A 12,869-nucleotide genomic window follows, 5' to 3' on the forward strand; every position below is an offset into this window, starting at 1 on the left:
AGAATATGTTAGCCTAAATGGATCCACTCCTCCAAATCATATTAATACTCATATTTATGACTCAGACCTATTAATCAACCCTAAACCTAAACTAAATTATAATTCATTTGAAAGTCTTGTTCTTTATCTTTCACATTCAACATGGGGAAACTGTGCAGCCAATTATACTTGTTATAGTGTACCGTGCTCCTGGTCCGTACTGAATTTCTATCTGAATTCTCATACTTTCTGTTAGATTAAGTCCTTAAATCTGATAAAGTAATCATTGTAGGAGATTTTAATATTAACGTGGACGTTGATAATAAGAGCCTTAGTATTGCGTTTATCTCTCTTAGATTCGATTGGTTTTTAGTCAGTGTACATAAACCTACTCACTGTTTTAATCACACCCTCGACCTTGTTTTGGCTTATGGTGCAGAAATCAATGAATCCTATTTTATCAGACTATTATTTAATAACTTCTGAATTCATATTACAGGACCACTCACCTCTGGGCAAAAGTTTCTACACTAGATGTTTATCTGATAGTGCTGTAATTAAATTTAAGGAAGTAATTCCAGCGACATTTCATTTAATGCCTTATCCTAATGTTCCAGATTCCTGCACTAACGTTAGTTTCTCTGAAATTGATCACCTTGATGACAGTGGTGCAGACTCACTACGAACAAAACTCGACTCTGTTGCTCCTTTAAAAAAGAAGATAATGAAACAGAGGAAGTTAGCTCCGTGGTATAACTCACAAACCCGTGAATTATGAAGTATCACAAAAATTGGAAAGTAAGTGGCGCTCCACTAAATTGGAGGAATCTATAACCCTCAGTAGGAATGACTTCATTACCTTCTTTAATGACAAAATTATAAAATTATAACTATTAGAGACAATATCAACTCGCTTGGCACAAATTTTTCTTCAAACCCAGGAACCTTAGAAACAACTGTACAACCTGATATATTCTTGGACTGCTTTTCTACGGTTGACCTTAATAAATTAACCTCTACTATTTCAGCATCAAAGTCCTCTACTTGTCTCCTAGACTATATTCACACCTGTATTAGATATGACTAATATGTCTTTATCAGCAGGTATTGTAGCACAGGCTGCTTCATTTGTTACAAATAATTTCAGTTACAAAATATACACAGCTTATTATGTTAAACAGTGTTGAGTGCTGGGGTATACCAATGCCATGTTTCTCCATGAGGGTTATGAGTTCAGCCTCAGTCAGGTAGTCAGGGGGGCTGGTCTGCTTTTCCACCAGCTTGATCTCGTCTACTGTAAAAGTGTCTCCACGCTCACAAGCTGGCATGGCCTCTTCCAGAGGAATACCCTGCCAAGGCATCACGGCTGTGTAACCTGGGAATACAGCTGCACTTAGCATAGTTCAGGTGGCACCAGCTATTCATAAATCAACTCATTAAGTTTGTGCGCAAAGCCCCTAATAACATATAATAAATACAGGATAGTTTTAAACCAGTGACTTATTCAATCAGGTTTCACCATAAGATTGAATGGATGTCTTAGTCAGTTAAGACTGTAGTAATATGTATATGTCAACAATGTAAAGTAAGTTTTTCAGAGTAATGAGTGTTCATGCAGCTAAGAATGAGAGGGTAGATCACATTATGCTAACCTAGCTGACGTGCCAATTTGCCAATTAGCAAAACTATTGACATGTTTTGTAATTGTAGGTATGTTGTGTCGTTTTGAAATGTTATGACTTCTCAGTTTACATCATTATCAAATATCAAAATAATATCAAATGTTCAGCCTTGTCTTTCATTCTCCATGTTTCTCCTCATTCTAAAAGGGTCTTAAATGATCTGTGCAACAGAACAACCCAGTTCTTTGTGAGAACTATGGGCCTCATTTACAAAAATCCCAGAGTTGTTACTTAAATTTGTTATTAAGAAAAGTTTACCTTGTATTCATGACCTCTGAATTGTTCCTACCTGTATAATGATGAATCCCATTGACTCATAAGTTAAAAGGGTATGCTGCAGTTGATCCTACTTCACAAGTAAACGCCCTGCCAATTTCTATAAAAATGAGACTGCATGGCTGTGTGCAAACAGAAACACACAGATATGGAAAAGAGAAGTTGAGATAATAACTTAAAGAAAGCCCAAACGAAAGTCTACAGAGGGTGAAGCACTGGACTCTAAATGTAAAAAGGCTCCAAAACCTACTTTAGATAGTGTTTAATCATGCTTTGTAAAACTGCAAACTTTTCTAAGAAATTGCTTAATAAGAGTGTTGGAAGCTGTTCTAATTTAGTGATTTGTGAGTCAGTTATAAATAGACCAAGTTCGCAGAGAGGTTGTCCAAAACCTAATCGATGCAGGCAACATTTTGTATTATTATGTTATTACCAATTATGTATCATGTACATATTATGCCAAAGGACACCTTGTTTGCAGCCTCTGCAGTTGGTCACGAGCAACCACTTAGAAGTCAAGAGAAAATAAACTGAGAAGATGAGCTATGACAATAAAGTAAGGTATAATATGTGTGTGATAAAAAATGCAACCTCTCCATCCTTCTACTTGTACAAGTACAGTAGGTCTTACAGAGTTGATCTAACTTGCAGTAACCTGAGCTCTTGACAACTTTTTAAGGGCGCCACAAGTGCCAGTGTACAAAACTGAAGATGTGAGCTGAATGTGTGACCAGCTGGCTTTACCTGCTGATATTAGGGTTTTGCCACTACATGAGAAGGCCTCCATGCCAATGTTGAAGTCTATAGTGGTCTGTAGGTACTTGCAGTCCTGACTGACAGTGGCAATGAAATGCCGTGTGATGTAATCGTATAGCCGCCAGCCATCACTTCCTGTGGAACATCAGAAGAGGAAGAAACTGGATTAGAGGTGGAAAATGAAGGGGTCCGTGAAATAATTTAAAGGCAAATTGTTTATAGTTTATCAATAGTTCCAAAGCCACACTTGAACACAGAGCAAAAAGCTGGCAGTTGAGAGAGGTAGAACAGTACACACCATACTACTTTCAATATTTTCAGACATTCTCTACTAGTGTGAACTCATGACTTAAGCCCATTTCAGACCAAAGATTCGCAGCGCAACGAGTTGAAACTGCAACGAGACGGTGTATCATCTCCGTAGCAACGCCTCTCTGTGCTTCCGTTCTGACCTCCGACTTTTCTGGCTTTTTTTCGTAGCTGGATATAATTTGTAGCATTATAAAATATTAATGAGGACAGAGACAGTGAGATACTGGCTACAGCTGCATTTCTATAGAGATGAAACTGAGAAAATACTTTTTTAAATTCCCTGATTCACTACTTTGTTCTGGATTACTGCGCTCACTCTCCTTATTCATTGTATTGCTCGCTCGACCCTCTCGAAAACAGTTCCGTTGCAAATCTCTGGTCTAAACTGGGCTTTAAAGTAATAATAACAAACAAATAGCCAAAACATGAAATATTGATTGATTTGAATTTAAATCATGTCTAATATATTTTAATGAGGAAACACGTGATGTGTTACATTATTAACTCAAATTATTGGGGTATTACTGTAGCAATATTATTTGCAAATGTGTGTGTAGAGTTGTGAAACTGTCTCAATATTTGTAAATATGAACTGATAGTTGTAAATGTATGCAAGAATCTGTAAATGTACACTGATATTTATATGCCTCTCAAATGAATTGTGGCCTTAGCTACACTCCTGTCATGCCTGAGATCTGCAAATTAGCCTTATTCAAACTCACTGTCAACATTTCTCTGTGGTAGAAATTAGTAATGAGGACATTCTGGTAAAATACATTGCAGCAGTTGACTTTTTAAAAATTTGGCACAACACATCAAGCTGAATTCACTTCCTCTCCACTGTATTGGGGTGGAGGCAGACATCTCAAAACCAGAAAAAATAAAAAGGTTTAATGAAAGTGGAAATAAATATTGCCTCAGAAATCTTGAGCTGAAATGGCAGCAGCTAGCAGTGATAACAATGTTAATTGGGATAAGTTTCAAAATCAGGAACAGATGCAGAAAAACTTGTCCATGCATTCCTTATTTCTAGGCTGGACTAGGATTTTCACAATACTAGATTTCAAAGTCGATACGGATACCCAAGAAAATACTCCATATACTCAATACCATTTTTACAGGGAGAAAATTACAAAATAGATTAGAACAATACAAACATCATTAACAACACTTTTAAAAAGTTGTCTGACGTAGTGAAAATAAAAACATATAACTGTAGGATGATGAGCAGAGGAGGGGGGCTTGAGCAGAGGAGGGGGGCTTTGCGTTTACGTACATAACGAGTGGTGCTGTGACAGCAGAATCATTGACACACACTGTTCTCCTGATATAGAGGTTCTGGCAGTCTCGTGCAGACCTTTTTATCTACCGAGGGAGTTCACTGTAGCCATTGTGATAGCTGTTTACATCCCACCGGATGCTAACGTTAGCACGGCCCTCAGCCTCCTGCTTGCTACCATAAACAAACAGCAGCTCGCCCACCCGGATGAGGTCTTTACCGTTGCCGGTGACTTCAATCAAGCGTGTTTAAGGACTGTGCTCCCGAAATTCGTACAATACGTGAATTTTGCCACCAGAGGGGAAAATACTTTGGACCATGTTTACTCTAACATCAAACATGCCTACAGAGCGACACCCCTCCCCCACCTTGCTGGATCTGACCATCTCAGCATGTCCCTCACCCCCACCTACACCACCCTGCTGAGGAATACAAAGCCACTAACAAAGACAATAAAAACGTGGCCTGAGGGAGCCCTCTCTCAGCTGCAGGACTGTTTCTCAAGGACAGTATGGGATTTATTCTTTAGCCATAACCTCAAGGAGCACACTGACACTGTGCTCTCCTACATCAAGAAGTGTGTCGACAACGTCACCGTCGAAAAAAGGGTCAGGGTTTTCCGAACAGGAAGCCCTGGATGAACAGTGAAGTCCAGTCCCTCCTTAAAAACCGCAACACCGCCTTCAAGTCAGGGGACAGGGCCCTGTACAGTGCGGCCAGGTCAGACCTGAAAAGAGGCATCAGGGAGGCCAAGGCGGCTTTTAAGAGGAAGATTGAAGACCACTTCACTGTGAATGACCCCAGAAAGATGTGGCAGGGAATCAATCACATAACAAACTACAGAAGCAACAACCAGGGGACTGCTAGGACTGACGCCTCGCTGGCAGAGGAGCTCAATCTCTTCTTTGCCCGCTTTGAGACAGACAGGTCCTCAGCAGCCACACCACTCCCCCCTCCCTCCAGCACCGCCACACTGTCATTTCAGGAACATGAAGTGGGACGAGTGCTGAGGACAGTGAACCCCAGGGAGGCGGCCGGCCCCGACGGAGTACCTGGCAAGGTGCTCAGAGCGTGCGCTGACCAACTGACTGGAGTCTTCACAAGGATTTTTAACCAGTCCCTGGCACAGGCCACCATACCACCCTGCCTCAAAGCCTCCACAATCATCCCCGTCCCCAAGAAGACAGCAGTGGACAGCCCCAATGACTACAGACCCATTGCACTCACGCCTGTAGTCATGAAGTGCTTTGAAAGACTGGTCTCTCAGCACATCAGGGCCTGTCTGCCTCCCACTCTGGATCCCCATCAGTTTGCCTACAGGGCAAACAGATCCACCGAGGACGCCATCACCACAGCACTCCACACCGCGCTGAGCCACCTGGAGCACAGGGGGAGCTACGTGAGGATGCTCTTCCTGGACTTCAGCTCAGCATTCAACCACATCATTCCAGAGATCCTGGTGCAGAAACTCTCTCACCTGGGCCTCTCCACCCCCATCTGCCACTGGATTAAAGACTTCCTGACAAACCGACCACAGTCTGTCAGACTTGGCCCTCACATCTCCAACGCGATCACCCTCAGCACAGGCTCTCCACAGGGATGTGTATTGAGTCCCCTTCTATTCACCCTATACACACACGACTGCTCCCCGACCCATCTCTCAAACACCTTCATCAAGTTTGCAGACGACACCACAGTGGTCGGACTCATCTCAGGGGGAGACGAGTCCGACTACAGGGACGATGTGAACAGACTGACGACGTGGTGTTCAGTTAACAACCTCCAACTGAACACCACAAAAACAAAAGAACTGGTACGGACTTCAGAAAGGGCAGAGCGGACCCAGCCCCCCTTTACATCCACGGGGACTGTGTGGAAAGGGTCCACTCCATCAGGTTCCTGGGTGTGCAGATGGCCGATGACCTCTCCTGGACTGCAAACACCACGGCGGTGGTTAAGAAAGCCCAGCAGCGTCTCCACTTCCTGAGGGTGCTCAGGAGAAATAACCTGGAGGAGAAGCTGCTGGTGATGTTCTACAGAGCCGCCATAGAGAGCATCCTGACGTACTGCATCACAGCGTGGTATGCAGGGTGCTCAGCCACAGACAGGAAGGCGCTGTAGAGGGTCATCAACACAGCCCAGAAAATCACTGGGTGCCCTCTGCCCAGCCTGGAGGACATTGCCAGCTCTCGCTACCTCAGCAGAGCTGAAAACATCATCAAGGACCCCTTTCACCCCAGCAACCACCTGTTTGACCTGTTACCCTCAGGCCGACGCTACAGGTCACAAAAATCACGGACAAACAGACTCAGAGATAGCTTCTTTTCTAGAGCTATCACTGCAGTCAATAACAAAAAATAAAACAACAAAACAAACTACCTCAAATGTAACAAATATTGATCACATTGATCAGATTTAAAATTTAGAATCTAAATAACTTAACAAAGCCACTTTAAACTCTTGTGCAATAATAACAGGCTCCACCCTAAATATACATATTTTATTTTAGTGTAGTTTCTGTTCTCCACCCATCTGTGTATACTGTTCCCTATCTGTTTATACTGTTCCCATCTGTTTATACTGTTCCCACCTGTTTATACCGTTCACATTATTATATTGTTTATACTATATTGTGTGTTTATTGCTTATATTATACTTTGCTATTGTTTTATTATATATTATTTTTCTAAAAATGTACCAAGGGGGAGTAGCACTCCAATTTCGTTGTATGCAAATGCAATGACAATAAAGGCTATTCTATTCTATTCTATTCTATGAATATAAATATGACAAATGTTTGTTTTATTGTGGTGTAGAGCTCAGGGAAACCTTGGATTCAGTTAGTGAATCAGCTGTCGTTAGTCAGGTTTCTCCACATTGTAAACAGGGATCTGGTCCATGCTAATGTGTTTAGCTACAGTCCTGTTTATCTTCTTTGTTTCTGCTGACTTGGCTCCATATTATCGTTGCTGATTAAATAGAGTTGGTAAAGCAGTTGCCACAGTTTGGTCTCGTTGACTTTTCAGACACGTTATTGTGTCCTCTGTTAAATCACGTCTCTTAATGTTAGACAGGCAGGACTGATGATGTTGCAGGGGTGGGGCTGGATGGCGGCCTGGTTGTTGACCTCTAGGACCAATGTGTCATCCTCCTCTTCCTGTTTTGGTGCTGTGTTTCCTCTTACAGTGCTGTTGCTTGTACTGGGTCGGTCTCTCTCAGCTTCTGCCTTCATTTTGGGGAAGAGTTCCTCAAAAGAGTTGAGGTTTGCCTCATTTTCCTGTACTAGCACTGTTCCTTTCTTAGTGTAGTACGTACATTTGAGCAGAGGGTACACTATGTCCAGGGTTTCATCCTGACATACAGTTAAGGGGCCACCACGACCAATGCATGTGTGTGTAGTTATTACGTATGACCTGCTTCCACGTGCAGATGTGGTAAGTATGAAAGAGGATATTGTTTTTTTTTATCTCCTTGCTGTTGCATATGATTAAGTCAGCAAACAGTAGTTCTGTATTGGGAAAGAGTGTGTTTTTTCTTGGTTTTAGCATTGCAGCATTTAGTAGGGTAAACACACTTTGTTTTCAACTGTCCCAACTGTTATTTAGCTATTTTTTTGATGATTTTAGACCAACAAGTCTTATCAATATTTTGATATTTGTTTCACTTCTTCTTGTCCCAATGTTGTAGATGAAGTGTTTTTCTCTTTTGTCTCTCTTCCTGTTTTTTTCAGCCTCTTTTCTTACCTCAACTCCAGGTTTTGTGATGTATATATATATATATTATTTAGGTCCCATTACCTGCTGCTTTTTTTTAATTTGAGCTTATTTGTTTTATTATTTGAAAGTTGCCTTCAGTTCTGCGCTGTTAATCTGTTATGAATTTTAGACTGCCTCACCTGTTACATCTTATTTCTACAAATATTTCTACTACTTTGTTTTATAGTTTTGGTTCAATAAAAGCAAGAAAAGTTCCAATAATGTTTCTGTATGCTGTGAATAAAGTTGTAAGGGAGGAAAAATCAGAATCAGAAATGACAGGTTGTCCTTTGAGCATCAGGTCGATGCAGCGTGCAATAAAGCCAATCAGAGCATGTACTTTCTTCGGAAGCTCAGTAACATAAACATTGAATCCAAGTTCATGAAAATGTTTTTTTTATTATTTTTATTGAATCTGTCCTGACTGCTTTTATCTGCTGGTTTGGGTCAATTAACCTTAAAAAACGCAACAAAGTTGGTCTGTACACCTCCAAGACATGGACAACGCTAAATTGAGGAGCATACGCGTTTTAATCAATCAGCTTGGCCGTGGCGGGGCCTCAAATTTTGCCCCCACGCCATAAACTAGGAATTAATCTAATCTATGACCATGCATTGTCCAAACTCTTGGCCTGAACACATCTATGTGACAATATTCACTTATAGTCATCGCGCCCCCTGCTGGTAACGGGAAATAACATGTTTTATACTTCGATGTCCTCGGCCTGACTGTTCATCACATCCTCCTCAAAAGTGGTGATGAGATCCTTTAGACGTGAATGATGCTTCATTGTGAACATGGGACGATGTCTTTTAACGGCACACAGTTGTGGCGGTACGGCAAATTCTGATGGAACGCCATGACAAAAGACACTGCTGAAACTGCACACTAGTTGTTCAGATCTTTTTCAAACTTCACATGTTTAATAAGAATCCCGCCCTAAACACATATGTAAGACAATTTTGAATCGTGGTCATAGCACCCTCTACTGCTGAATGGAAGTTACATTTTATATATAAATTTTATGTCCTGTTCCTCGCCTGTTGAACCTCAAATCTGGTCAGCAAAGACTTAAGACCTTCATGATGCTAGATCATGTAGCTTTTGGGTTTTCATCAAATGCTGTTGTTGTGGTGACAATCCTTCAGCATGAAACAGGAAGTGGTTGTAACTTTAACATACATTGTCCAATATGCCCCGAATTTCTCATTATTCATTACAGTCCAGGCCTGAACACATCTGCATCTCACTGTTTAGTTATAACCATAGCGCCCCCTACTGGCAACAGGAAAAATTACAAATACATACCGATTTACATGAAACTTACTTTGTGGTTCTACACCCGATGTAGGGAAACATGATGAATGGTTTGTGAATGTTAGGTAATGGCATGGCAGCCCAGTTGTCCTGCCCGGCATAAACAGGAAGTTGCTCTAACTCTAGCATGAATTGCCCAAACTGCACCACATTTCCCAGAGATGGTAGGAGTCAAGGCCTGAGGATGACTACATGCCAACATTGACTAACAGACACAGCGCCACCTACTTGCAACAGGAAATAAGAGTTATATAACAATATTAATCAGATTTACATGAAATTCTCAATATATAAAGCACACTGCCGTGAGTGTTGGCGACCAGCCACCTCCCCGACATTCACCGCGTGCGACGTCCTGTTCATCGCTGCTTGCAGCTTTAATATTATTATTATAATTATAATATTATGGCCGTCGTCCATAGAGCTGGGTCTGTTCAATGTACCTGCCTGTTCAAAGGAAGGTTTGTGCACTGTGTGCGAAAGATTGCTGGATATACAGATATTGCAACTTGCAGCTGCTCATGGGGGAATTGGCAGGTCTCTGTAAATTTTAAATAAGTTAAAGTGTGGTCTAGACCTTCTCTATACGTAAAGTGTCTTGAGATAACTTTTGTAATGATTTGCCACTGTAAATACAATTGAAATCATAGCTCTCTAATTCCTTTTCACGCCTTCCTCACTAATCTCACAGTTGTTTACACGCTGACCTAGCTACCGTAGTTTAGCTTTGCAGTTAGTGATGTCTTCTTTCTTTCCCTCTCCTGCTCTTGCTGCCGTGGAAGCCCACAGTTTGTGCATGCACGGGTGTGTGTGTGTGTGTGTGTGTGTGTGTGTGTGCGTGTGTGTGTATATGTGTGTGTGTGTGTGTGTGTGTGTGTGTGTGTGCGTGCGTGCGTGCGTGCGTGCGTGCGTGCGTGCGTGCGTGCGTGCGTGCGTCCTGTAGTGTCTCTATCTGGGCAAATTAAAGGACAGGCCTTGAATGAGGCCTTCTCATTTCTTAATTTTAATTAGTGGTGGGACACGATTAAAAAAATAATCATATTAAATTAATTAGAGGCTTTGTAATTAATTAATCGCGAATAATCGCATATCAATATTTGACACAAGAAGCAACAATTTTTTAATTTAAATGGATTTCGGTATATGACTTAATTAATGATTAGACACAACAATGAGTTTAAACAACAAAATGTGTTTATTTTTATCAGTGAGCACTAACTTTTTGTAAACTTTTACGTCTGAAGCACATTTGTTTTGGTTTATAAAAAATGAAACCATGCTTAGTACGGTATATTCAAGAAAAGTGGAAATCTAACACTGAAAAAATATTTATATTATTTCCCTGGCATAAAATAAACAATTAAACATAAAGTGCTTTTCTCCCATGTTTACTGTTTATTCTATGCCAAGGATATTATTCTAAATATTTTTGCAATGTTAGGCTTCCACTTTTCTGGAATATACTGTACTAAGCACTGTTTTATATTTCATAAACAAAAACAAATGTGTTTAAGACGTAAGTTTACAAAAGTTAGTGCTCACTGATAAAATATAAACACACATGTTGTTGTTTAGACTCATTGTTTGACTGTTCATTAATTAAGTCATATACCAAAATCAATTTAAATTGAAAAATGTTGCTACTTGTGTCAAATATCGATATGCGATTAATCACGATTAATTAATTACAAAGCCTCTAATTAATTAAATTCATTTTTTTTAATCGTGTCCCACCACTGACAAATTTGTAATGTGATTCTGTGTGTTACTTATTAAATGTGGAGACCTGAGGCAAATGGTAACAAATTTTACTATTTGACAAAAAATTATGATTCTAAAATAAATGTACTCTGTGATCTGTATTGGTATAAGCCAATACTACCTCCAGTAATCTGTGATTCCCAAAAATTCCTGATCGGGGCACCCTTATATAGCATGTTAAGAAGCATGCTCTCATTCCCTGTTAAACTAGAAACAATAAAGTAAATCAATCAGGTCTTTGATCAGTACCTTTACCCTTATTTTGTGCTCTGAGAGCATGCATTACAAATTGGTTGTAAGACTCACCCAGTTCCCCTTCTGAGGCAGCCCGCATGGGAGTGATGGGGGGATGGTCTCCAGCATCAGCTCCTTTCCTAGGTCGGTTTAATCCAGTGGAAAGAAGAGCTTTCACCTGATAGAGAGGTAAAACTTTTTAAAAAAACATACATTAATGTTTATCCCCAAGCATCATACACTAGCCTATGAGTATAAATATGAAAAAACTGTTACTGTATGCCCAGATGTCAATTGAATTCAATTTTATTTATAGTGCCAAATCATAACAAAAGTTATCTCAGGACACTTTACAAACTAGGTAAAGACCACACTCTATGACTTATTTATGATTTACATAGACCCAACAATTCCCCCGTAGAGTACGGTGGCAACGAAAACCTTCCCTATTACAGGCAGGAACGTCAGACAGACCAAGCTCTGTGGAGGACGGCCATCTGTCTTGACCGGTTGGGGAGGAAGAAAAGGAGAGAGAAAGAGAGAAAAGAAGGACAGATGGACGGAGAGAGACAAAGACAGACACAAAGACAGAGACAGACACACTTCCAGTAACTATAATAATATCTATAGTAATGTGAATATGACTTATATGTTATGACAGTTAATACAGCAGAATAGTAGAAACAGGCACAGCTAAGGTTATAGATTATAATAGTAGCAGGAAGCGTCATGCAGGACCACGGCAGCAGGCACCACCATAATCAGCAGAGACCTTCGAGACGACAAAGCACAAACAACTGCGGGGAAGAAGTTGAATTAGTAACATGCATTGATGAGACATGAATGATACAGACAGAGAGGAGAGAAGCTCAGAGTATCTGGAAAAGTATTATCCCCCGGCAGACTAGACCTATAGCAGCATTATTAAGCAGAACAACAATCAGCTTAAAAACAACAACATTGCTAAGGGCTCGTAAGCCCTAGCTGTAAGCTTTATCAAAAAGGAAAGTTTTAAGTTTACTCTTAAAGATGGGGACAGTGTCTGCATTCCGAATAACACTTGGGATTTGGTTCCACAGGAGAGGAGCTTGGTAGCTGAAGGCTCTGCCTCCCATTCTATTTTTGGATACTCTAGGAACAACAAGTAGCCCTGCATTCTCAGAGCGCAGCGATTTACAGGTAGCCAGTGCAAAGAAGCTAAAACAGGAGAAATATGTTCTCTTCTATTTGTTTTAGTCAGTACACGAGCTGCAGCATTTTGGACCAACTGGAGACCCTTCACAGACTTATTGGAGCAGCCTCATAATAAGGAGTTGCAGTAGTCCAGCCTAGAAGTAACAAATGCACGGACTAGTTTTTCTGTATCGTTCTGAGACACAATGTTCCTAATTTTCGCAATATTACACAGGTGAAAATATGCATTCCTTGTCGTTAGTTTTATGTGAGAATCGAAGGACATATCCTGATCAAAAATAACACAGAGATCCCTTACTGTGGTGCTGGAGGACAACACAACA

At 40.7% G+C, this 12,869-nt stretch overlaps 1 protein-coding gene across 1 annotated transcript in view; it reads right to left on the reverse strand.

The window, feature by feature from the left end:
• Nucleotides 1-12,869, reverse strand: part of top3b (DNA topoisomerase III beta) — a gene marked incomplete at its 3' end in the record, with an annotated part of 93,418 nt that overhangs the window by 14,331 nt on the left and 66,218 nt on the right. Inside the window, exons 10-12 of the mRNA XM_083912407.1 lie at nt 11,425-11,530; nt 2,682-2,828; nt 1,181-1,354 (exon numbers count right to left, since the gene is read on the reverse strand). Coding sequence (XP_083768533.1) covers nt 1,181-1,354; nt 2,682-2,828; nt 11,425-11,530 — 427 coding nt within the window. The remainder of the gene's footprint in view (nt 1-1,180; nt 1,355-2,681; nt 2,829-11,424; nt 11,531-12,869) is intronic.

The sequence above is a fragment of the Echiichthys vipera genome (genome assembly GCF_963691815.1).
Source record: "Echiichthys vipera genome assembly, chromosome: 4".
Lineage (NCBI taxonomy): Eukaryota > Metazoa > Chordata > Actinopteri > Perciformes > Trachinidae > Echiichthys > Echiichthys vipera.